Source organism: Galeopterus variegatus, unplaced genomic scaffold (genome assembly GCF_000696425.1).
Source record: "Galeopterus variegatus unplaced genomic scaffold, G_variegatus-3.0.2 Scaffold3176, whole genome shotgun sequence".
NCBI lineage: Eukaryota > Metazoa > Chordata > Mammalia > Dermoptera > Cynocephalidae > Galeopterus > Galeopterus variegatus.
This window is the reverse complement of record NW_007729287.1, coordinates 2,299-28,578: the sequence shown is the minus strand read 5'-3', so window position 1 is coordinate 28,578 and position 26,280 is coordinate 2,299. Positions and strand designations below refer to the sequence as shown.

At 43.9% G+C, this 26,280-nt stretch overlaps 1 protein-coding gene across 4 annotated transcripts; it reads left to right on the top strand.

Moving 5' to 3' along the window:
• Positions 1-9,268: 9,268 nt before the first annotated feature.
• On the top strand, positions 9,269-24,112 carry LOC103599979 (general transcription factor 3C polypeptide 2). Of its 4 annotated transcripts, none has more exons than XM_008584195.1 (19): positions 9,269-9,298; positions 11,395-11,665; positions 11,828-12,149; positions 12,728-13,013; positions 15,193-15,287; positions 15,648-15,725; positions 15,868-15,966; positions 16,483-16,710; positions 16,884-16,995; positions 17,179-17,287; positions 18,649-18,674; positions 18,864-18,993; positions 20,890-21,034; positions 21,132-21,293; positions 21,475-21,562; positions 21,811-21,939; positions 22,233-22,385; positions 22,529-22,636; positions 22,936-24,112. In XM_008584195.1, exons 2-19 carry the CDS (start codon positions 11,419-11,421, stop codon positions 23,152-23,154), a joined length of 2,736 nt encoding a protein of 911 aa, XP_008582417.1. In that variant the 5' UTR covers positions 9,269-9,298; positions 11,395-11,418; the 3' UTR covers positions 23,155-24,112. The 4 variants fall into 4 exon arrangements, with proteins under 4 accessions (XP_008582417.1, XP_008582419.1, XP_008582420.1 ...); XM_008584197.1 differs by lacking the exon at positions 9,269-9,298 and adding an exon at positions 11,123-11,174; XM_008584198.1 differs by lacking the exon at positions 9,269-9,298 and having other exon boundaries at positions 11,231-11,665; positions 16,615-16,710.
• Positions 24,113-26,280: the final 2,168 nt, after the last annotated feature.

The window sequence follows — 26,280 nt, the reverse complement described above, 5'->3', positions numbered from 1 at the left end:
AATCTTCCGTGGGGGACAGAAATAATCAGAAATAGTGCGGCCTGGTGGCGCACTGTTTCACATCTCTAGTGCCAGTATCAGTTAATCTTCCGTGGGGGACAGAAATAATCAGAAATAGTGCGGCCTGGTGGCGCACTGTTTCACATCTCTAGTGCCAGTATCAGTTAATCTTCCGTGGGGGACAGAAATAATCAGAAATAGTGCGGCCTGGTGGCGCACTGTTTCACATCTCTAGTGCCAGTATCAGTTAATCTTCCGTGGGGGACAGAAATAATCAGAAATAGTGCGGCCTGGTGGCGCACTGTTTCACATCTCTAGTGCCAGTATCAGTTAATCTTCCGTGGGGGACAGAAATAATCAGAAATAGTGCGGCCTGGTGGCGCACTGTTTCACATCTCTAGTGCCAGTATCAGTTAATCTTCCGTGGGGGACAGAAATAATCAGAAATAGTGCGGCCTGGTGGCGCACTGTTTCACATCTCTAGTGCCAGTATCAGTTAATCTTCCGTGGGGGACAGAAATAATCAGAAATAGTGCGGCCTGGTGGCGCACTGTTTCACATCTCTAGTGCCAGTATCAGTTAATCTTCCGTGGGGGACAGAAATAATCAGAAATAGTGCGGCCTGGTGGCGCACTGTTTCACATCTCTAGTGCCAGTATCAGTTAATCTTCCGTGGGGGACAGAAATAATCAGAAATAGTGCGGCCTGGTGGCGCACTGTTTCACATCTCTAGTGCCAGTATCAGTTAATCTTCCGTGGGGGACAGAAATAATCAGAAATAGTGCGGCCTGGTGGCGCACTGTTTCACATCTCTAGTGCCAGTATCAGTTAATCTTCCGTGGGGGACAGAAATAATCAGAAATAGTGCGGCCTGGTGGCGCACTGTTTCACATCTCTAGTGCCAGTATCAGTTAATCTTCCGTGGGGGACAGAAATAATCAGAAATAGTGCGGCCTGGTGGCGCACTGTTTCACATCTCTAGTGCCAGTATCAGTTAATCTTCCGTGGGGGACAGAAATAATCAGAAATAGTGCGGCCTGGTGGCGCACTGTTTCACATCTCTAGTGCCAGTATCAGTTAATCTTCCGTGGGGGACAGAAATAATCAGAAATAGTGCGGCCTGGTGGCGCACTGTTTCACATCTCTAGTGCCAGTATCAGTTAATCTTCCGTGGGGGACAGAAATAATCAGAAATAGTGCGGCCTGGTGGCGCACTGTTTCACATCTCTAGTGCCAGTATCAGTTAATCTTCCGTGGGGGACAGAAATAATCAGAAATAGTGCGGCCTGGTGGCGCACTGTTTCACATCTCTAGTGCCAGTATCAGTTAATCTTCCGTGGGGGACAGAAATAATCAGAAATAGTGCGGCCTGGTGGCGCACTGGAGAGTGCGCCGCTTGGGAGCGCGGCGGCGCTCCTGCCGAGGGTTCGGACCGGTTCCCGCTCACTGGCTGAGCGCGGTGTGGGCGCGACACCGAGGGTTGCGATCCCGATACCGGTCAGTAAAAAAGACAAAAAAAAAGAAAAAGGGGAAAAGATATACACGTATTTGCATATGTGTATAAATACATAAAATGTCTTGGGCTGATAACAAGAAACTGGTTGGCTGGAGATAGAGGTGGAAAGGAGTCTTCACTTTATACCCTTTTAGAGCCACTTGAATATCTTATTTCAAAAATGAGTATAATTATTCATTTAAAAAGAAATTTTGCAATAATTTAAGTCAAAGCCTAATGTGAGGCAGCAGGAATGAGACAGATCTGTTCATTATGAAAGCGTAAATGTTTGAAACTGAGAGCTGTCCATCACATAAGCATGCAGGAGCTAGCTAAGACCTAAAAGGAGCAAGGGGACACCCAATTCCATTCCCATCCCACCCGCTTAGTAGCCAAAAGACAAGTTAAGGGGGTGGGATGGGAGTCGAATTGGTTATCAACCCTTCCTCTTTCAGGTCTTAACTAGCTCCTCCCATACTTTTCTTAAATTGTTTGAGCAACCCAGGGGAATTTAATGGGTAAGATTATCTGGAAGAGAAAGGTTGGTTACTTCACCCTTTCTTGTCCATATTTATACATCCCGCACTCCTACCGAGTATGTGAAAACCGGAGAAATTTATATGGCTCTAAATGCCTTAGGACAGGACTTGTTGCATTCGATCCTACTCCACCTCGTCCCACCTTCCACTGAGGGAATGGAGCAAGGCCTCCGACCAAGGCCAGGGACCAAGGTCAAGGCTCACTCTAGGAGTGCAGCGTTCCCACCCAGGTCAGGCTTTTCTACTCCTGCTCCTTCCCTTCCTTCTTTTTCCAAACCCCATACATTTTCTTCCTGTCTCGGGTCCACCCCCGACTTCACTAGTGGCAGAGGCTGCGGTCGTCCTCAAGCGGCCGGCGGCGAGGATTTCTTTGTCTCTTAGTCTGTCCTGGGCTCGGTGGGTGCCGGGGTTGCAATTACAGACTCTCAGGTCCAGCCTGGCCCTGCGCGCCGCAAGACCCGGCAGTCTGGCCTAAAAGGCAGGATCCAGCGCTCGGGAGCGAGAGCCAGGCCGGGGCGCCCGCACACCCGCGGACCCGGTGGAGGCCGCGTGGGCGTCAATCTCGGTTCTCCACACTGCGATTCCCATAAGGCCCTACAGCGTCCCTTGCGCCGCGGAAGACGCCCTAGCGCTGCGCCGGGCTCTAAGCGCTGCGGGACTGGCCGCGGTGCATTGTGGAACGCAGCGTCTCATTGAAAACCTCGGGCACTAACTCCGGACCAAGCTCACGTGCTCACTTTGTGCACTGGGGAACAGTGGGGGTGGGGTGGGGGCTGTCCCCGAAGAGCGGCTACAAGATTTCGTCATAAAACCGCGACCAGACGGGCGGCGCCATCTTCGAACTTGGACTTCCGGAAGGACTTTGGTGAGGGTGAGTGTACCGCAGCGACCAAGCTCACGTGCTCACTTTGTGCACTGGGGAACAGTGGGGGTGGGGTGGGGGCTGTCCCGGAAGAGCGGCTACAAGATTTCGTCATAAATCCGCGACCAGACGGGCGGCGCCATCTTCGAACTTGGACTTCCGGAAGGACTTTGGTGAGGGTGAGTGTACCGCAGCTGGGAGTGCGGGGGGCCCCACGGTCACTCCTCCCCCTTCTTTTGCCGTAGCTCTAAGATCTCGGGAACCAGCTCCGGCCCCGCTCTTCCCCGCGCGCACAGCAGCGCGCCCTCCAGCCTCTGCGCTCCGACACAGAACCGTCATGCTCTCCACCTCCTTCCCACTGCGGCCACCGTGCATCCCCCAACTCTGCGAGCCGCCGGCCTTGCCCTCTTCCCTCACGCGGTGTCCGTAACTCGGCAGCCTGTGTCCTGGCCTCGGCGCTGCTTACGTTGGGCTCCTCGGGCTCGTCCTCAGTGTTAGGCTCGCCCCCCGCACGGACTAGTGGCGAGGGCAGCCCCCACGGCTAGGACTGAGGAAGGGCAGGCGGTGGCCCCTACGTTGGCTGCAGGTCAATCTCTTTCAACTGTGTCCCGACCTCTTCCCCGAGATGGCTCTTCTAACCCTTGGGGTTGTGCCCCGCGCGCGCTGCAACCCCATTGGCGCAGCCCAGGGCCAGTTATTTTTTCCTGTCTCGTCTTTTTATCCCGCGGCAAGTTGGGTAAGACAGAGGTGGCGACTTCAGCCCCACGGGAGGTGGAGGTAACTCACTTTGTTGGAGAGATGTAGGGTATGGCCAAACCTCTTCGCCCTGTATATCGTCAAACACACTCTTTTTTAGGTGACTGGCCGAACCCTTGACCTTGGTATTATCAGTACCACGTTCTAATCAACTGAGCCAAGCGGCCAGCCCTATTCTTTTTTTCCCCTCCCTCCGCGGCTGGCAGGTTCGGGGATCCGAACCCTTGACCTTGGTGTTACCAACACGGTGCTCTAATCAGCTGAGCTAACCGGCCAGCCCTCCTATCTTTTTATCAACTGTATTGTTATTTTCTCAATAGTTTTCTTTATTGATTATTTCCAAAGTTTAAATGCGTTAGTCGCGATTTAAGCAATATGGATAAAACCATGGGTTTTATGGGCTATAGTTTTTTATGCAAGTTGAACTAAAAACACAGTCAAATAAAAATGTTAACTTTTGTACCAACAAAATCATCTTCCGGATCACCAGTTTTACCACAGAAACACTTGAGGAAACAATGTATTAAACCAAGTAGTGTTTTTAATTCCATATTTGAGGTGCAGTTGTCTCATTTTTACCCCTTGGCTGGAAGGTCAGGCTGGCAGCCTGGAGCAGCAAGGGAACCAAACAGGTTGGGGTGCAAATTTAAGATTTTATAAACACAAGTTTGAATTTACTAAACGTTCCTTCCTTTACTGTGTGTCCAAACTTCGTATTATAAAGTCATAAATGGAAATTAACCACCACACTCTGCTGCTGCCTTCCATGAAAAGTGAATCCTTAAAGGGATTTTTGTTCCTTGAGGTTAAACAGAGATTAAAGGTTAGTTTAACAGAGCTTAAAGGTTAATTATTGCATTTACCAGGTACCAGGTCTGGATACAATAGTGAATCAGGCAAGATCCCTATCTTATGAAACTTTCAGGGAAGATAAATACTAAACAAGTAAATATCCAAATCTCCTCTACGTGGAAATTCCAGATGAACTAGAGGGCTACATGTATGTAATATCCAAAACTAGAAAAATGATTAGGAGAAAGTAAGAGAGACTATGTTTATATCAGTGGGATAGGAATGACTTTTTTTTAAAGACAGAAAGCATGAAACTTTAGTGAGAAACATTATAAACAAAGTTAAAGTAGATGCAAAAAGAAAATATTTGCAACATATGAGAGGTCTTCAAAAAGTTCATGGAAAGATCCATGTTATCTTTCAATTCTATTTTTCCATGAACTTTTTGAAGTATTCCTGTAAATAACACAACTCCCACAAATTAATAAGGAAAAGACAACCCTATAGAAATACAGGCAAACTATATATACAGGCAATCCGTAAAAGACATATTGATGTCCAACATATAGAAAGAAGTTGCTAGCCTCAGTTATCAGGACAATGCAAATACATACAATAGGGAAGAATTTTTTTTTCTGCTGGCTGGTACAGGGATTGAACCCAGAACCTTGGTGCTATTAGCACCACACTCTAACCAACTTGAGCTAACTGGCCAGCTCAGAATTCCTTCACCCATCAACTTGGTAAAAATTAAAAACATTGGCAAGGGTGTGGTAAAATGGGTACAGGTAGTGGGAGTATAAATAGGTTTGGATTTTTGGTGAGGTATTTGGCAGTATCTATCAAATTTTGACTGACAACATCTAGGTCAAGGGTTCTGACTCCCATGCTGGCCAGCGGTAAAATGAAATTAAATAAAAATAAATCAATTTTGAAATATGCATACTCTTCAACCCTGTACAATAATACAACTTCCAGGTCATTATTGTAGAAAAATAGTTTCTTATTAATGAAGAGATCTGTCCCAGAATATTTATTGCAGTATTGTTTGCAATAGTATTGTAACCCGATTGTCCACTAAATGGGGAATATCTAAATAAACTTTAATCGGGCCGGCCCGTGGCTCACTCGGTAGAGTGCGGTGCTGATAACACCAAGGCCATGGGTTCGGATCCCATAGAGGGATGGCAGGTTCGCTCACTGGGTGAGCGTGGTGCTGACAACACCAAGTCAAGGGTTGAGATCCCCTTACCGGTCATCTTTTAAAAAAAATAAAAAATAAAAAAAAATAAAAAAATAAAATAAATAAACTTTAATTCTATGGAACACCATACAGCAATTAAGAAGAATGAGATTGGGTTGGCCAGTTAGCTCAGTTGATTAGAGCATGGTGTTGATAACACCAAGGTCCAGGGTTTGATTCTAACCAGCCAGCCACCAAAAAGAAAAAAAAAAAAAAGAATGAGATAAATGTATGTGTACTGATATAGAAAATCTTTAAGACATATAGAGAGGGGCTGGCTGGTTAGCTCACATGGGAGAGCGTGGTGCTGGTGACACCAAGGTCAAGGGTTCAGATCTCCATATAGGCCAGCCACCAAAAAAAAAGACATATAGAAGTTCTTTTAACAGATCTCCATTTAACTAGCTCCCTATGCTAACTGACATTCCCTGTTTCCTCTATAAATGCTTGAAGCTTGTAGACTTTTCTCCTATAGCCCTGACAATCTGAGCAGAGTGGTCATCCAATTGAGTTGAATGCTTACCAAGAGTCATTTATATGTTCCCACTTTCTTTTAATGTCAGTTTCTTTATATAAATGTTATATATTTAAATTTTAAAGAAATTTTAGTATGAAAGAGGTATTGTGGGCTGGCCCAGTGGCTCACTCGGGAGAGTGCGGTGCTGATAACACCAAGGCCCCGGGTTCGGATCCCATATAGGGATGGCCGGTTCGCTCACTGGCTGAGCGTGGTGCTGACAACACCAAGTCAAGGGTTAAGATCCCCTTACCGGTTATCTTTTTAAAAAAAAAAGAGGTATTGTTTCTATTAAAACTAGGTTGAAACATGATGGATACATAGGTATTTGTTTTGTCGCTATTCTTTATATTCTACACATTTGTATGTATTTTGTATCAACTAAAAGTTTTGTAAAAACATTTCTAAAAAAGAAAGCAAACTAAATTGAATGCTTTGGAAAGACAAAAGAGGTGAGTTTGCACACAAACCTGCCAAGTATGTCTGAGTGAGAAAACTGTAAAAGATTAAGAAAAATGTGTAAAACTCTGGAACGTTAATGCATTTGAGTTGCTTCTCTTTAAAAGAGTGTTTCAAGAAAGGAGTGGTAAGTAGTATCAGTGCCACTGAGCAGTCAAGTTAAATGAAGTAGAGAAGTGCCCACTGGATTAATGAAATCAGTGATCATGGATTATTTTAGTCCTGTAGTGAGTTGGGGGACAATATACTAGTTAGGATGAAGGAGGGAAATTAAAATATCAGGGGCAGACAACTCTTTCAAAAGTTGACTGTGAGAGGGAGGAGGAGGATATTAGTTGGAGGAGGTATATGGTTGAAGGATAGTTGCATGTGTTAAGATGAGAATCATAAACATATTTAAATACTCTTTGGAAGGAGCCAGTGGAAAGGAAAAGGATAATCAATAACTCAAGTTTCCTTAGGAGGTGGGGGAATTGGTCAGGAACCCAAGTAGAAGGTTTGGTCTTAGAAGGGGATGAAGGGTTCAGACACTGAGTGTTAGCTTACTTGACAAGAAATTGAAGTATTTCCCATTTAATGACTTTGGAGTGTGTTTTGGAAATCAGAAGCAAAGTCATTTACAGAGAATGAGGGGATCAGTGATTGAAGGAGAGAGCGTGTGGGAGTTGACTAGAGAGACATTGGGATTGCCAGTGCTTGGCAGTTTAGGCGCACATATGGAGAAGATGGATGGTTGTACTTATCCAGGGTTGGAATTTTGCCAGGCCTATGGGAGGAAAAAACAGGAAGTCAGAATATCAACAAGAATCTGATTGACAGGAAGAAATCTAAACTAGATATGAAAAGTTAAAAAACAAAAACCACTAGATAGGATGTGGCTCACATAGGGAGAAAGTGGAGAGATCAAGAGATAATGGATATGGTTGAAGAGTAGATATAGTAATTGTAGTAGTTGAGCAATCTCACTGTAATAATAGGAGATTATGATCAATAGTGGTCTAGAAGTGGCATTGGAGAGGAATTGAGAAGAGACTGATCCCACTTTCTACCCTGAGGTAAGTGAGATGTGAGAGAATGAGCAACCTCCACTTGAGAGCCTAAAAAGTTAGAAATTTAATATCCTGGAATTTTTTGCATCCAAGATTCTGAATATGGTTTAGGTTTTGCAAATCAAATGTGCCATCAGAGAATTCAAATTTGCACCTGAGTTTAGAGAGGAGAGAGTCAGGCCAGAAGGCCTGCATTTTGTTGGTGCAGATTATGGCAGCAGTATGGTTGAAGGCCTCGCCGTTTAGTAAGGTCACTTCTGATCATTACAGAGGCAACTTGTTTATGGAGCTATCAGCTGTAGTAGGGGCTTTTTGATTCAGCAAGTGGGCCTCCTAGAAGAGGCCATATGGTTCTTGAACCAGCAACTTCCCAATTTGACAAGCATTTGTTCCTAAACTGTTTTTTCCCCCAACCCTCCCAATAATCCTGTATGCAAGTGGTTTTCAAACTTGAGTGTGCTTCAGAATCCCTTGAAGGGCTTCTTAAAACATAGTGCTGGCCCCATCCAGAGTTTCTGATTCAGTAGGTCTGGAGTATGAGTGGAAATTTCCATTTTAATAAATTTGCAGGTGATCCTGATGTTGCTGTTTCTGGGATAATACTTTGAGAACCACTGATGTGAACCATTTAATACCCTGTAATGAATAGAGAGGATCCTGTTCTATGCAACTGAATCTTGGCCAACATAGAAGTCCATCATTATTTTATTCACATCTTTTCTGTCCTTGTCTACTTGATTTGTCAGTGATTTAAAGAAGTTGTTGTTCTTGTATTTCCTGAAGATTTTGCTTATATATTTTGATACTGTGTTATTTGATGCTAAAGGTTCATGACATTTATATTTTTATATGATTTGAAGTTTTATTCATTATAAAGTACTCCTTTTTTTTGGTCCTATTTAATGTTTTTCCCCTAAATTTAGCTTTGCTATTACCAACAAATGCTATTACCATTTGCTCTCTATATATGTATTTTTTTGGTGGCTGGCCAGTGGGGGTATCCGAACCCTTGACCTTGATTTTTTAATACGACCCACTAACCAAATAACTGGCCAGTCCTGCCCTGTATTATTTTAACTCATCTTTTTACTTTCAGCTTTTTGAGTTCCTTTGTTTTAGTTGTCTCTTTAAAAGCATATAGTTATTTGGCTTTTTATTTTTATTTATTTTTATTTTTTATTTTTATTTTTTTTTAAAGATGACCGGTAAGGGGATCTTAACCCTTGACTTGGTGTTGTCAGCACCACGCTCAGCCAGTGAGCAAACCGGCCATCCCTGTATGGGATCCGAACCCGGGGCCTTGGTGTTATCAGCACTGCACTCTACCGAGTGAGCCACGGGCCGGCCCGTTATTTGGCTTTTTAAATCAATCTGAATTTTCATTCATTCTTTTTTTTTAAAGATGACCAGTAAGGAGATCTTAACCCTTGACTTGATGGTGTCAGCACCACGCTCTCCCAAATGAGCTAACCAGCCATCCCTATGTAGGATCCGAACCCATGGCCTTGGTGTTATCAGCACCGTACTCTCCCAAGTGAGCCTCGGGCCAGCCCTCATTCTTTATTTTTAATGGATGAATTTATCTGGTATGTTTACTGTTCGGATACGTGTGTGGTTTTCTTTATCTTGTTTCTGTCTTTTTTTTTTTTTCTGTTTATTTTCAATCTTATATAGTGCGGCCTTTTGAAGAAAAACTCTAGGGCCGGCCTAAAAGTAAAGAATTCTCTCCAATCTCTCTCTAAATGTTCCTTTGTCTTCTGGCATCAAGTGTTGCTGAGAATTCACGATAGCCTGATTTTTTTCCCCTTTGTAAGAGACATGTTTCTTCTGCCGAGATGCTTGTAGATGTTATTATCTTTTGAAATTTAGTATCTTCACTAAGATATTTTTTGGTCTTGATAATTCTATTGATTTTGTTTCCCTTTTACACAGTAAGCCTTTTTGATCTATGGACTGAGGGCTTCCTTTATTTCAGGAAAGATTTTATATATTTTTTATTTCAGTAAATTTTCTTCTATTAATTTTTCTCTTTTTGGTGGCTGGCCAGTACAGAGATTTGAACCCTTGACCTTGGTGTTATGACACCACACTCTAACCAATTGAGCTAATCGTGCAGCCCGTTCTGTTAAATTTTTGAAGTTTTTTTTTTCCTTGTTCCCATTTTTCTCCTCTCTTTAGGAATATCAACTGTTCATTTGCTGGCTCCCCTCTATTTACATTGGCACTGTTATATTGCAGCTTGAGGACATGATGTTATATTGTATCCTCAGAACCTGAGTTAGGGAGTTAGCTATTGTTAGTTGATAATGTTTTTTTGTTTTGTTTTGTTTTGTTTGCAGCTGGTACAGGGATCTGAACCCTTGGCCTTGGCGTTATCACACCACATTCTAACCAACTGAGCTAACTGGCCAGCCCTATAGTCTGTTCAGACTGTAGCTTCTTCAAAGGGAGACAGTTGGGAGCTTTTATTTGTATATTTCTTATGATATTTGTATTAGAACACTTTTCCACTGAGGCTGATGAATTCTTTATCCTTAAGGCATATACAGACCTATGGGGAGTTCCTTCCTGGGACTTGAACTATTTCTCCCTTTGTTCACTTATGAGCAGGTTATTCTGGCCAAAAATTGGACTATTGCCGAGCTCTGTGTTGCTTAGTTTTCTGGTTTGGTGGTCAGTGTTTTATCTGTTTCCTTTGGTCCATGGTTGCACAGCTGATTTTCTGGGTTTGAAGAAGATGAAGATTCATGGCAATTTAGTCCATTCTTCAATGTGGAAAAGGTCTCTTAATGTAATAGGATGTTTCTTAATTGTCTCATAGTCTACCTTCCTCCCCGCTTCAGGTGAAGCACTGATGGCAGGGTACCAGAGAACAACTCTTTTACTTATTCTTAAGTAAATCTGTTCCTTGATTAATATTAATAGATATGATGTTAGCTCTATGCATCTCTTCAGTTTGGTCTAAATTTTATGGTATCTGGCAGCTGTTCTTTATAGACTTTTAGGAAGCTGTGGCCCTTCCCTAGATTCATAATAGACAATTTTTTCTTTCTCTTCTTTGTGTGTGTGTGTGTGTGTCATTGGGTTTTAGGGAGAGGAGTTTAATAATTATGCATTTACTGTAATATCCTTACAAGAAAACATATGAGCTTTAAATTAAATTATGTGGGGCCAGCCCGTGGCTCACTTGGGAGAGTGCGGTGCTGATAACACCAAGGCCATGGGTTCGGATCCCTACATAGGGATGGCCGGTTAGCTCACTTGGGAGAGCGTGGTGCTGACAACACCGAGTCAAGGGTTAAGATTCCCGTACGGGTAATCTTTAAAAAAAGAAAAAAAGATAAATAATGTATATAAAGCACTTAGTATAGTGCTTGGCACATAGTAAGCATTTGATAAATGGTAGCTTTATTATTTATTTACTTGTTCTTGTCTGCTCCACCAGAATTTAAGTTCCATGAGGTAGGTACCTTGTCTGTCTTACTTTTTGTCATATTAACAGTTTCTAGAACAGTGCCTGATATATAGAAGATACTTAGTAATAACTGTTGAATGAATGAATGATCAGGGAGTGTGGGTTTCTGGTTGTGGGAATGAGGAGAGAAAAGACAGGAAAGTAGAAAAATCTGAGCCGGTATGAATAGCTTCTGCCTTCTCCTCATTTGTATGTCTCTGTATGCAGGGGCAGCCATTTTGGGGGGTGCTGATGGATACCTGCGGGGTCGGCTATGTTGCCCTGGGGGAGGCCGGCCCCGTGGGGAACATGACTGTGGTAGACTCTCCCGGACAAGAGGTGCTAAACCAGCTTGATGTCGAGGCATCTTCAGAAACAACCAGTGCAGAGGCTTCCATAGAAACATCATTACCTACCCCTTTGCCTGGATATGAGGATTCTCCTGATAAGAGGAGGCTCCATCCAGAGCAAGAAAGCCTCTCCAGACTGGAACAGCAAGGTATGTACCTTGTCCTTTTATGTTTTTATCTCCCATGCATAGCTTAAGATGAAAGAGAGCAGGTTGAGCTAATAGGATCTTACAAACCTGGGTACGATGTAATCTACTCCAAAGAGGTTTGTGCTCTGGTCCCATCTCACAGACCCATATTCTTCTCTACAGATCTTTCTTCAGAGATGTCAAAGATCTCAAAGACTAGGGCCTCAAAGCCTGGCCGGAAGAGAGGTGGTAGGACACGAAAAGGCCCTAAAAGGCCCCAACAGCCTAATCCTGCATCAGCCCCTCTGGTTCCTGGTCTCTTAGAACAGTCCAACCCTCTGTCCACCCCCCTGCCTAAGAAACGAGGTCGAAAGTCCAAGACAGACCTGCTACTGCTGAAGTTGTCAAAAGACCTAGATCAGCCAGAGTCTCCACCGCCAAAGAGGCCCTCTGAGGACTTTGAGACCCCTCCTGGGGAACGACCTCGCCGAAGGGCTGCCCAAGTGTAAGGATTTTGGGGCACAGCTTGGTGGAGGGGGTTGGGGTGAAGGGATTGAGGTGGGGCAGATGTTGGAGAGATGAGAAGATTCTGATGAGGTATCAGGTGAGCAGGGGTGATGTCTGGATTCTGGGGACTTGAGTGATCCTTTAGCTTTTACCACACCAACTTTTATGGTATGTATTGCTAACTTGGTTTATCTAAGTTTCTTTCTGTACTTTGTGCCCTATCACATTTTCCACAAGCTTCTCCCAGGTCTTCATTACTGTTTTGCTGCACAGTATATATGTGCTCTTCCATTCTTTCCACCTTGCCCTCTGTGTTCTTTGACTATGGTTGAATGAAAAGTGCATTGGACTTGGAGTTGGAAGACCTCCAACGTTTGTTATTTGAATCATCTTGGCCAAATCACTTAACTTTTCTGGATTTCTGTTTCTTCATCTATCAAAGGGGAAGGGGAAATTAATAGCTGCTTCACAGGGTTGCTGGAAGAATCTAATAAGATAAGACTCAACCAAGTCTGGAAAAAAGAGCTCTCAGTTCAGTGTTTGTGAGTATGGCTCTGACTCTGCCCTATCCCACAGGGCACTTCTGTATCTTCAGGAACTGGCTGAAGAGCTCTCAACAGCCCTGCCTCCTCCAGTGTCCTGTCCTGAGAGCCCCAAGGTGAGCAGCCCCACCAAACCGAAGAAGAACCAGCAGCAGGCAGTCTGTCAAGGTGGAGAAGAAAAGAATGATACTGCACAGGATCAAGACTTTGTTCTCCAAGTTGAAGCTGAAGATGGGGAAGAAAGCGAGGCCCCGAGTGAGAGTTCGTCTGACCCCGAGCCTGCAGTGCCCCGAAGCACCCCACGAGGATCTACTTCAGGGGTAACCTGAATGGATAAGAAAGTGAATGGGGAAATAGTGGGATTTTTAGGGTGTCAGCAAGATACCAGAAGGATAGCTTTGGCCTGGTAACTGTGATGGCCAAGACAGGTAAAAGAAGAAAGGAACATCTTCAAAAACAGTTGAGATATTAGGCAGGTTGCAGGGGGAGGGGTGTAGTAAACAAGATTATTCATTCATATATCGACTATCTATTCTCTTCTAGGAAATACAAATGTGAATAAGAGAGAGTCCTGCCTCACAAAGTTCACAGTGTAATAAGTGCTATACCAGGACTGAACAAAATGCTTTAGGCATATAGAGGAAGGATGATTAACTGTTTAGGCTTCACAGAGAAGTGATAGATGAGTTGGGTCTTGAAGGGTGAATAGAAGTTTGCTAGAGAGGAAGGTTTTCCCAGAATTTTTTTTTTCTTTTTTTGCAGCTGGCTGGTACGGGGATCTGAACCCATGACCTTGGTGTTACACTCTCCCAAGTGAGCTAACTGGCCAGCTCCCCAGAAATTGATTATGGCTGGAGCAAAGGGCCTGGGGCAAAATTGTAGGGGAGATTAGACTAGAGAGGCTGATAGGAATAAAATTGGTAGGAGCTAACAAAGGTTGTTTTTATTTGTTTGTTTTTTAGTTGTGGTAAAATATACATAACAAAATTTCCATTTTAACCGTTTAAAAATGTACAATTCAGTGGCATTTAGTGCATCCACAGTGTTGTGCAACCATCACCATTATCCATTTCCAGAACTTTTTTCATCATCCCAAACAGAAAACTCTGCATAACAAAGGTTTTTAAGTAGAAAAATAAACATGATAAGTTAAGAAAATAGGTTACCTGCAATTGACAGTTATAAGACAGCTTCAGTTGTTCAGGTGAGAGATAATGAGGCCCTGAAATCAAGAAATAAAGGAAAAGAAGTTGGGGGGACAGGGTCAACAGATATATGAGAGAATTAACAGGACATGATACTGGCCAGCTGCCAAAAAAACGAATAACAAAACAAAAAAACAGGATGTGAGAGTCGAGAGATAATGAGGCCCTGAAATCAAGAAATAAAGGAAAAGAAGTTGGGGGGACAGGGTCAAGAGATATATGAGAGAATTAACAGGACATGATACTGGCCAGCTGCCAAAAAACGAATAACAAAACAAAAAACCAGGATGTGAGAGTTGAAGGAAAGGAAGAAGTTGAATGGAAGTTTCCGACTTAGATGGTGGCATCATGCATTGAACTGGAGAACATGGGAAGAGCAGGGGATGTGGGAGGGGGTGAAGGTAGGCAGGGGAGAGGATGAGTTTATTTTCTGACATGTTAAGTTGGAGGTGCCTGTGGGGCACATGCCATCCTGCTGGAGACATCTAGTTGCCAGTTGCATGTATAGAACTAGTGCCTTTTTTTGCCTTGGCTGCAACATTTAAAGGAGGGCTGAAACCCTCAGTAAACAAGATAAATAATATTTTGATGCAACATTTTAAAAAATCAATATTAAAGCAACACATTCATAATGAACAAAATATCAAAATTTTAAATAAAGACAGGAACTTTACGGATTTTTTTAAAAACTGATTACTGATGTTTCCTTTTGCTTCAGGCTCTAGTATGGCTTGACATGATACTGTATATATCTACAATTTGTAGAGGAGTTGAGTCTGAGTCAATTTTGTGTGTCCTTAGATGTGAACTTGATAATCAGTCATAAAGATGGTAGTCCAAGCCCTGGGATCTGGGATGAGATTACCAGGAGTATGTGTATTCAGGGACAAGATGACAACAGAGGGACTCTGGGGAAATACCATCATCAACCAGACCTATCAGAGAAGAGAGAGCCTGCGGAAGAGTTTTACGGAGGTGGGAGGAATATGGAGAGACTATCCCAGAGGGCAAGAGTTTCAAGATACTTACAGGAGTCCTCTGAATCAAATGCTATGGAGCTTTTGAGGAAGATGAACAGAAAATAGATATGGATTTTACACTTTTGATGCAGGAGTAGGAGCTGGAGGAGAAGTCATTGTGTTTAAAACACAAGTCTTTTAAGATGCTGATAGGGCAGTAATTGAAGGGGAAGTAATCCCAAGGAAAGTAAAAGCTGGGAAGGAAAGCCATCTCCTGGAACTTTCTCCAGCCTATAAAATTCTCTCCCTTATATTTTCTTCAATTTGATCCTCAGAAGCAGAAGCCACACTGCCGGGGAGTGGCTCCCAATGGCTTATCAAATCACATCATGGCTCCTGTTTGGAAGTGCCTCCATCTCACCAAGGACCTGTGAGACTTGGGGACTTGGGGCAGGGGATGAAGGGGCAGTGGAGGAGTGCAAGGATGATCTAGAAGTGGGGCCATGGGAAAGAGAGAAGTGCTCACAGACAGAACACCATGATGACATTTATTACTAACGGACTGTTCCAAAGGCATGAGCTCTAGAGCTCTCTAAAATTAAATAAAATGAAGAGTTCAGTTTCTCAGCTGCACTAGCCGTGTTTCAAGTGCCCAGTTACCACTTGTAGCTGGTGACCAGCATATTGGACAGCGTTGATAAGAGATCGTTTCCATCCTTGTAGAAAGTTTTATTGGACAGTGCTGCTCTAGAATCTCTCTCCTTCATTGATGCTTCCTTTGTTTCTCCAGCCGAGAACAGAAACATTCATACTGGGAGTTTGCTGAATGGATTCCTTTAGCCTGGAAGTGGCACTTGTTATCCGAACTGTAAGTTGAAGCAACATTTCTGAAACCTAGGAGGGGGTGACAATGGAGATAAAAGGGTGACAGAAGCCTCTAGATGTATGTGGGAATCCTGAGATGGATGAAACTCTTCAAAATTCAGGCTGCCCCCTCTTCCTTCCCGCAGTGAGGCAGCTCCCTACCTGCCCCAAGAAGAGAAGTCTCCACTGTTTTCTGTACAGCGTGAAGGGCTTCCTGAAGATGGCACACTCTACCGAATAAACAGGTGAAGATTGCATCTCTTCCCTTTTTTCTGATTCTGGGAGACTAAAATAGGAAAAATGAATGTTGAAAAGGAAGACAGATTAGCTCTGTCCTTCCCCTGATGCTGGTCCACTTGGTTCTAGGGATAGGAATCCTGGCCAGAGCTGGTCACCATTCTCTAATTTGCAGTGCTAATCACTGCCAGCCGGACTCCAGGAAGCTAGGGGGGTTTAGGGTCAAACCAGTTTAAAAGGTCACATATACTTGGGTAGACCTGGACAAACTAGCCCTAGAAAGATCACTGTAGTAAACCAGATTGAACAGCTTATCATCTTTGAAGATGAACTGGAGCTAGACAGACATTGGGAAGTAAAGGAGAAAGATACAAGTAGTGGCCAAGGACTATTCTTACCTGTAAACTGTTCTTAACATTCAGGCCCTTGCTTAAGCCAGTTCCTACTAGCTCCAGGTGGAGCTCCCATTCCGTTCTTGTAACCTTTTATTAACTCCTTTCTTCTCATCTTTGACTTCTCTCTAGATTTAGCTCAATCACAGCACATCCAGAGCGTTGGGATGTGTCCTTCTTCACTGGGGGACCAGTCTGGGCTCTGGACTGGTGCCCAGTGCCAGAGGGGGCAGGAGCCTCACAGTATGTGGCCCTTTTCTCCAGCCCTGACATGAATGAGACCCACTCACTGAGCCAGCTTCATTCGGGCCCTGGGCTGCTCCAGCTTTGGGGCCTTGGGACCTTGCAGCATGAAAGCTGGTGAGGTGGGGCTGGGACATTGCCATGGGAGGGTGGCTGAGGGAGAGAGAGGCATGGGGGCTGGGCAGGATAGGAAGAAGGGCTTGGATTGGGCTGAGATAAGGGGAACATAGCTTTGGAAGCCCTTGGCCTCTCCTTCCTACCCACTGTCCCCGCATGCTTTCTCTCCCCAGTCCTGGCAACAGGGCTCACTTTGTCTACGGGATTGCTTGTGACCATGGCTGCATCTGGGACCTCAAGTTCTGCCCCAGTGGAGCATGGGAACTTCCAGGCACCCCTCGAAAGGTACTTCCCAGTTGACTGTGGGATGGCCCTGGGAGTTCTCAGAGTCAGAGGAAAGAAGGTTTAGCTTGTAGTGGATGTCCTTTTCCCAGCAACTCCATATCGTATTTTTAGGGACCAGAACATCAAAGGTTTTCTTAGAGGTGACTGAAGGCAGCAAGACTCAGATCTGATCTCACTCTCTAGGCTCCTCTCCTGCCCCGGTTGGGTCTCCTGGCTCTTGCCTGCTCAGATGGGAAGGTGCTGCTGTTCAGTCTACCCCATCCTGAGGCCCTGCTGGCTCAGCAGCCCCCAGGTGAGTAGCACAGCGGGGAGAATAGATTTGCTGTAGCAGTAGCCAGAGCTTAGCAGGGCTTGTCCATCTCCCCTGAGACTCCTCTGGGCTCAATCTGTCTAGTTCAAAGCCTTACTCAGTCACCCCCCAGTGCCCCCATTGTGACTTTACACATTTGTTCTTGAACTCTCTCTCTTCTTCAGTCTTATAACTGCACTCTTTCAGCATATTACCTTTTATCTCCACCCTCTTCTCTATTCTCTTTCTGTGCTCTCAGGCCTTCCCCCTCTTGCTGCCACAGTTAATGGCTGTGTAAAGAGCTACTACTAAAGGCTGAGGCTGACAGATGGGGCTCACCTCTCCTGCCATACTCTCTTGTTCCCCCAAGCCTGCTCTCAGCTTCTCCTCTCCTCACCACTTCACAGACACACACAATCTCTTTATTGTGAAGAGAGGGAGAGAATATAGAGCTAAAGATGAGCAAGAGAAAGGGGACAGGGGAAAGCAGATAAATGTTGAATTTGTTTGCTTTTCAACAGTACTGAGTATCTGAAGAAGAGGGCACCCAAGTTCAGGCCCTGGGAAGTCCTCTATTTGGTGGTCTGTGGAGGAGTGGGTTGAGGAGGGAATAGGAAGTAAGGAAGTGAAGACAGTAAGTATAGATGAGTCTTTCAAGAAGTTTGGCTGTGAAGAAGAACAAATAAATGAGGGTGATGGCTGGGGTAAATAAGGAGTAAAGGAAGGTTTTTTTTTGTTTTTTTTTTTTTCCTTTTTGTCTTTTTTCGTGACCGGCAACGGATCGCAACCCTCAGTACCGGACCGGGACTGGCAACGGGATCGCAACCCTCGGTGTTGCTCCCGCACCTCGCTCAGCCAGTGAGCGGCCGGTCTGTATGTGGGATCCAAACCCTCGGCGGGAGCGCCGCCGTGCTCCCAAGCGGTGCACTGTAGCAGTGCGCCACCGGGCCGGCCCCAAAGGAAGGTTTTTGTATGTTTATTCAGATAGGAGACAGCAGGACATGTTTACATGGGAATATGGGAATGACCCAGTAGGGAGAGAGCAAGTGGATAATGCAGGAGAAAGGAAGGATAACAAATGAGCAAAATTCTGGAAAAGGTGAGGAGGATGAGAAGAGAGCAGAGTGGAGGGATTGGCCATTCTGACAGGAAGAAAGATACCATTAGGTATAACAGAAGGAAAGAAGATGGGGGCAGATAGAGGTAGGTTCATAAATTTGATGGTGAAAAGATAAGGGCTTTCTCAACACAGGATAAGGGAAGGTCATTATCCAAAGGGCAGGTGCTGATCTAAAAGCAAGGCCTGATTAGGAGCTCAGTCCCCTGGATCCACAGTATCAGTTTCTGCTCTTCTTCCCTTACAGATGCAATGAAGCCCGCCATCTATAAGGTGAGTGAGGAACCTGCTACCTTAGCTGAGGTTCCGTCTTCTTTGAGCCTCCTCTTATGGATTCCACAGTTGTGAGTCTCCTTCTACTTCTGAAAAGTGCCCCATCCTGCTGGATTAAACACTGATTTGAGCCTTTGTTCCAAACAGTAGGTATCCCTAACCCTAGTCCCATCTCTTCTATCTCTGCAGGTACAATGTGTGGGAACCCTGCAGGTGGGGTCTATGCAAGCTACAGACCCCTCTGAGTGTGGTCAGTGCCTTAGCCTGGCCTGGATGCCTACCAGGCCCCACCACCACCTGGCTGCTGGATACTATAATGGTAAAAAAAAAAATAAAACATAAGGAGCTATTGTTCTGTAAACTTTTTATATGTGATTGTTTTTTGATGGTTATTTCTAGTTTGGCTCAGTGCTGGGTATTATAATAGCTATAACTATTCAAGCAATGTAAAAAAAAAAAAAAGTACAAAGAAGAAAGAAATCGCTAGAATTTTTCTGCTAAGAAAAAAGAGTGGATGAACATCATTTCATGCAGTTCTGCATGCATATATAAAGATAAAAAGATTAAGTGGTAAGGGGATCTTAACCCTTGACTTGGTGTTGTCAGCACCACACTCTCCCAAGTGAGCTAACTGGCCATCCCTATATAGGGATCTGAATCCATGGCCTTGGTGTTATCAGCACCACACTCTCCCAAGTGAGCCTTAGGCCAGTTCCAATTATACTTTATTTTTATGGAAGAAAAAGACAATGAAGTCAAACCGAAAGATCAGCTAAGCTCCCAATAAATGTTCTTTCACCCCAAGAGGCATTAGCTCCTCAAAGATACTTTAATATTAAAAAGAAAAAAAAAGATTATAAAAAACATGAAGGAGCTAGAGTTATTAGGTTGTTGTTTTTATTTATTTATTTATTTACTTATTTATTTTTTAAAGATGACCGGTAAGAGGATCTTAACCCTTGGCTTGGTGTTGTCAGTACCACGCTCAGCCAGTGAGCGAACCGGCCATCCCTATATAGGATCCGAACCCATGGCCTTGGTGTTATCAGCACCACACTCTCCCAAGTGAGCCACAGGCTGGCCCTGTTTTTGTTTTTAAATGATAGTTTCACTTTAGACATCATCAGTAGCCTTTTTGCAAGGAAGATGAGGAAATTAGCACTTTTATACTTCTTCCCATATTATATTTCTCTCCATCTTCTGTTTTTCTTTTGGTGATATTGTTCTTACATTGTAAAGGTTCATGATACTTGATGCTGTTCTGCTACCTTAATTCCTAAATTTTTTTGATGATTGAGTATCTCTATGAGTCTTCAGATCTCAGTCACCCTCTCCATTGCTGAATTATTTATATTGCTTAGCTATAATTCACTGTCAATAAGTTTTTTCAAGAAAGGTTCATAGGTGCTACATTTCCTGAGTTTATGTATAAAAGGGGTTTTAGCTACAAAGATTTTTCTCAACTATTGTTTTTAAAATTTTTTATTATTCTTTAATTTGTCTTTTATTTTTATCACAGTTATACTTTTGAGTACTTTTCTCTGCAAGCCTTATCTGGGGTGGGCTTGTTCTGGGTCAGCTGAGTTAGTTTCTATTTGTCCATTTGTTTTCTGTTCCTCTGCATTTTGTTGCATTTGGCTTCTTGCCTATTCTCTTTGTCTTAGAGGAGAGTTAGCCAATGTTTTATGTAAAGGTCCAGATAGTAAATAATTTTAGGCTTTGTGGGCTGTTTGGCCATTATTGGAACTACTTAATCCTGCCATTATAATGTAGAAGTAGCCTTAGACATGAGGTAAACAAATGGGTTTGTCTATGTTCCAATAAAATTTTATTTACCAAAACGGGTGGTAGGCTGTATTTGGCCCATAGGCCGTAGTTTGCCAACCCTTGTCCTAGAGGATTTATGCTTTGAAAAAATCCCTTTAGTTTTATTTAGTAGGGAATAGAGGCTATGAGATGCATTCAACCTGTTGTCTTTCAACTTTAGATCTCAGACTAAGCTTTTACATTTTTGCTGATAAGAACTGGGGCTAAAATATCAGGTTGAGTCTTTAAACCATGGAGGGAGTGTTAGGTAGATAGTCATGATCCCCACATTTTTACAGTGGTTCAGACCTAAGGTTAGAAGACAAAGGTCCTAGGAGCTCAGAGAAAGAAATTAGAGCAAGAGATAATCTGCCTTTAATGCCTACACATCCTGTCCCTACTACTTCAGGCATGGTGGTTTTCTGGAATCTTCCCACTAACTCACCCCTGCAGCGGATACGGCTCTCTGATGGCTCTTTAAAGCTCTACCCCTTCCAGTGTTTCCTAGCCCATGACCAGGCTGTGCGTACCCTTCAATGGTGCAAAGCTAACAGGTATAGTATAGAGATGTGTGGAGGGGGAAGGTGAAGACTGGGACAGACTGACTCTTCCAGATTTGTTCAGATTTGATCTTCTCCCATCTTTTCACAGTCATTTTCTAGTCTCTGCGGGTAGCGACCGCAAAATCAAATTCTGGGACCTTCGACGGCCTTACGAACCAATAAATTCTATCAAGCGCTTCTTGAGTACAGAACTGGCCTGGCTGCTCCCCTACAATGGTGTCACTGTGGCTCAGGACAACTGCTATGCCTCGTATGGCAAGATGGAGATAGGAGAAACTCTGGGGGTGGTCCCTAAGGGTTGGGGTGCAAAGAGTACCAGATTGTCATGGGGAGAGGAGGGTTGAGTTGGTTTACTGAGATAGCTTGAACTGGGGAGAAGAAATGAATCTAATCCTAGAAAAAGGAAAGTTTTATTTCTCTTTCTCTTACAGTTATGGACTCTGTGGAATTCATTATATTGATGCTGGTTACCTTGGTTTTAAGGCCTACTTCACTGCTCCTCGAAAAGGCACTGTCTGGGTGAGCTCCCTCTCTTCTACAGTCTTCATTACACAGGCAAATGGTTCATTTTTCACTAGAGGTGCTCAGGGAGAGGTAGTAGTTTTGGGTGGAAGGAGAAGATAAGTATGTGGTAGCTGTATCAGGGAAATGGAAGATGATGATCATTTTTGTTTGTGTCTCTTTCCCTCAGACTGTGCAGTCCTTACCAGTTCACAGAACTGAATGAATATAAGAGTGAATGAATGAAATCTGTCTCTTCCTATTAGAGTCTTTCAGGATCTGACTGGCTTGGGACAATAGCCGCAGGAGATATATCTGGGGAGCTCATTGCAGCTATATTGCCTGATATGGCACTGAACCCAATAAACGTCAAGCGACCTGTAGAGCGAAGATTCGTACGTATATGAACGTCTAACAGCAGCACCATCTGTTGGATCCTAATCCACATGCCCTTCCAGCTCCTGGTAGAGTACAAATTAGTGCTAGGTCTCCCACCCCTGATATTATCCCTGAGAATCTTAGCACAGAGTTGTATTTAATCTTCCCTTCCCTATTGCATCTGAGCATATATTTAAACATAGTACTTTCTTCCATCTTTAAGTGTTTCCTGTCCCAAATCAGTTTCCTCTCTCTTTGCTTTTATTCTGTCTTCAGTAGTATAGAGCTTAATTTCATGGTCTCCTTTTAGCCTATATATAAAGCAGATCTGATGCCATATCAGGATAGTCCTGAAGGTCAAGACCACTCTTCTGCTTCATCTGGGGCCCCCAACCCTCCCAAGGCTCGAACTTATGCTGAAACTGTCAGCCATCACTACTTGCTCTTTCAAGACACAGATTTGGTAAGTTGAAGCCAGGCATGGTGTTAGAAAAGGTAGCAAATTTGAGTCCTTGCTTAGTAAGGCATCCTAAGGAGTTCCAGAACAAAGATGCAAAACTAAGGGACCACTCACTTTCTCTCTCCTATTCCACTTCCTTTCCCCAGGGTTCATTCCACGATCTGCTCCATAGAGAACCAATGCTACGCATGCAGGAGGGAGAGGGGCACACCCAGCTCTGTCTGGACAGGCTGCAGCTTGAGGCTATTCATAAGGCAAGAATCTTCTCTCTTCTTCACCTTCCATTCTCATTTTCTTCCAACTCTGGGCCTGTGACCAATGAATTAGGAGATGAAAAGGTAACACAGATGGCTAAGAAGGGAAAGCGGCTCTGGCATGCTCCTCCAGAGCATGACAGACATGCCTCATTCACTGGCTTCTCATTCCTACTTCTTTCACCCCATCATGGTCCTATCCTTTCAGATTGTGACCCATGTTTTTGCTCATACAGCTAGGAGTTGCCCTAAAGCACCACCCATGAGCATCTCTCTTTTGTTTTCTGTTCTCTTCACAGGTACGTTTCAGCCCAAACCTGGACTCCTATGGATGGCTGGTATCTGGGGGGCAGTCAGGGCTCGTTCGGATCCATTTTGTTCGTGGACTCACCTCCCCACTGGGCCACCGTATGCAGCTTGAAAGCCGAGCCCACTTCAGTGCTATGTTCCAATCATCCCTCCCCTCTAGAGGGCCTGGTTTCCCTCCCACCAGCCATCGCCTTCTGCCCAGTCCCTAGCCTTTGTCCACACAGGACCCTTGGAATGAAGTCTGCCAAGAACACATGGCCCTCAATGCACAGAGCCATAGGAACTGGGGCTTTCTGGACAGTGATGCTGCCAGGCATTGACCTTTAGGCCTGCCTCCTTAGATCCCTCTTCTTCCACAGACTTCTTTGATCATAGCCCCCTGCGGGCAGGGGGGCTCTCCCTCCACAAACTCTCAAGGCTCCTCAGCCTAAAACTATGGCTCACAAGAAACACTCAGGCCTGACCTAGGCTTGGGAGTCAATTTGCTCATATTGAGCATATTGTGAAGTGGGTAAAGCTAAGTAAAGGTACTGGGTGTTTTTGAGACCACTTGTGAGTGGGTGTTTGGAGAACTGGGAAGGGTATCTGCATGAACGCTCCTCTCTGACTATATTCCAGGATCCAATGTTACTGCCTTCCCAAACTTCCTCTTTAGAGTAACCAACACACAGGCCCAAGAGGAGTGATAGTAATTTGTTGGACTGAAGCTGCTTATAGTACTTCTTTAGCTGAGGAACACCACAAACACCCTACCAATAGAACAGTGACTCAGATCTTACTTGCTCCTGCTTATGAAATATTCCCAATCATTGGTCATTTGACCCTACTTGAACCCTCCTAGACAGCTGTTTTAAAAATTCTTCCTTTATATCAAGTCAAAGAGTGTATCTCCATAAATTTTACTCATGGGTGATAGGAAATCTACTCATTCTTCCCTGTGATTGCCCTTTTAAGTATTTAACAATAGCTATCATGTATTTCCCCAGTCTTTTCTTCTCTAGATTAAATATCTTCAGTTACTTCAACCATTCTTTTACATGTTATGATTTTTGATCCTTCATGATACTATCACATTGTTGATTTATAAAACATGTTTAGTTACTCTATTTAAACTATGTATAGGAGGTGTTTAGAACCCAAATACAGTAAATATATTGTTATATCTCATCTTCTTAGAGCCCTCTTGTGGGATGCTGCAGACTTCACAGTGGCTACAACACTGCCTCCTAAGCAAGGACAGACCCCAGCAATGAGAAACAGGCAAACCATAGTCTTGGAACGCATAGCAGTACAGGCTGGGGTTTGGAGGGAAGTAGTCAGATGACCCCAGGAAGAAGAAGAAGAAAAAAAAAAAAGGCAGCCAGCTCCTATTGGAAGAAGTGGAGATTTAGTGTCTACCTGCAACAAAACCCTCTGGCACCCTAGGCTGATGGGCCAAATATCTGGGAACAACTTTCTGTCTTTCTAGTATAGGGAATTTATCATATATCAGAAAATCTCCTTTAAGAAGAAGGGAAACAAGTAGTTCAATCCCCTTCTCATACAGAAGAGGAAAGAAACCTGGAGAAAACCCAAGTTCATTAGTGACAGAGGGACCATGACATACATCAATACAAAGGAGCCAAATGTTGTGCCACCCTATTGTGATCCAGCTCAGGTTATGCCAGTTTTTTAAACTAACCGTGCCTTCCATTGCAGAAAAGCTTTGCTCATTCTACACAGCAGCCCCTTGATACTGCACAGGAGCCCCCTTTCTACTTTCAGTCGTAGAAAAGAAGGGACCTGGGGACTCTTTAACTGTTGAAGCTGTAGGTTGGTGCTGGCAGCCCTGCTCTTGCTGCCATCCCTAGACTCATCCCTAGTCTCAACTTCCAAAACAAAATCAGGATGATGCTTTCATCAGCTCTTGCTCTTTTTCTCTACCAGAAACCTTTTTCTCCACCAGAAAACTTTTTCTCCTGTCACTCCCCTTCCAACCCTCCTTCCCAACAGATACACTTTATACTTTCCATTAGTTCTTGCACTTTTCTACTTTTGTGCCTTTCTCACACTGTTCCCTTCTCCAGGAATATCTTTTCCCACCATCTCCACCTAAATCCTATTCATCCTTCAAGATCCCGGCACAAATTCCACCCTCACCAAGGAGCTTTCCAGGTTTGTCCAATGAAAAATATTCTCCCATGTGTTCCCAAGGAGGAAAAAGAAGATAACAAGTATTAAAACACTTGATCTATTTCAGGTACTTTGCGTATATTACTTAATCCTATGAGGTAGGTATTTCTGTTTTACTTATTGATAAAGATCAGGATTTTGAGAGGTTAAGCAGTCTGAACAAGGTCACAAACTACTAAGTGGCGGTGCTGGGATTTGAACTTATGCAGTCTGACTTTAGAATACAACTTTCCAACCTACCACATTCAGTACATTACATTTAGTAGTGTAAATTCACTCCTCTAGTATAATGTTTTGCGTATAGAAGCTTTTTAGTTAAATGTGTGATACTGAATTCTCTTGCGTCCTTACTCTGTTTCTCCAGTATTTGTGACAGGATTCTCTTTGCCTTAATCATAGAGGAACTGAGTAAACGGGCTGGAGCTAGGTAGGTGGAGAGCCAGAAAAAGTCTGTGTCCTGAAGTTTGTGCTCCCTGGAGATACGCAAAGGCTGCCAGCCTGACAGACGCACCACCAGGGATATTGTAGAGATGTCCACCACCCTAGAAAGGATATTGAACTATGTTCACAGAATCTTAGAATGTTAGAGCTGGAAGGAGATTAAGAAATCACCTACTTTACTTGGTTTCAAACACTTAGTTGCGGGCTCCTTTGTTAAAAAAAAAAAATACTATAAGTATATATTTTTAAAAAAACAGTTGAAGAGAGAAGAACCTGTAGTGATACTCTGCTTCCCACACCAACCCCTACACAAACACCTCATAAACCTCTAAAACCGAGGAGCCCAGTTTCAAAAAAAGTGCAAACCCCTCGTTTTACAGATGAGAAAACTTAAGTTCAAGTCTAGTTTGACCAGAGCTGCACAGCCGTTTAGTTATGGAGTCAGTACCTAAACTCTTCTGAGCTCCTGTAATTCTACTGCTTTCTGTGGAGGAGTCTATGCAGCGTTTGTGCAGGGGCTTTGTGGGCAAAGCACTGCACTAGTTATGAGGGGACAGATAGGAACAAGATCCAGTCCCACCCACTCAGAAGCTCACAACACGCACGCACTTAACTATCTCTTTTAGTTTCCCAACTATGATTCTTGAGCCCGAGAAGGACAAGACCTTGACAGTTCTGAAGAGGGCTGGGTGGGCGGGAACAGTGCAGGTCTGTCCGGCTTG

What these genes read in the sequence shown, in the direction of transcription:
- LOC103599979 (XM_008584194.1), top strand. Translation starts at nt 11,389, where the DNA reads ATGCAGGGGCAGCCATTTTGGGGGGTGCTGATGGATACCTGCGGGGTC. An exon ending in CGCCGAAGGGCTGCCCAAGT is followed by an intron (nt 12,150 to 12,727) that starts GTAAGGATTTTG and finishes CCTATCCCACAG; the next exon opens with GGCACTTCTGTATCTTCAGG. An exon ending in ACCTTGCAGCATGAAAGCTG is followed by an intron (nt 16,711 to 16,883) that starts GTGAGGTGGGGC and finishes TTCTCTCCCCAG; the next exon opens with TCCTGGCAACAGGGCTCACT.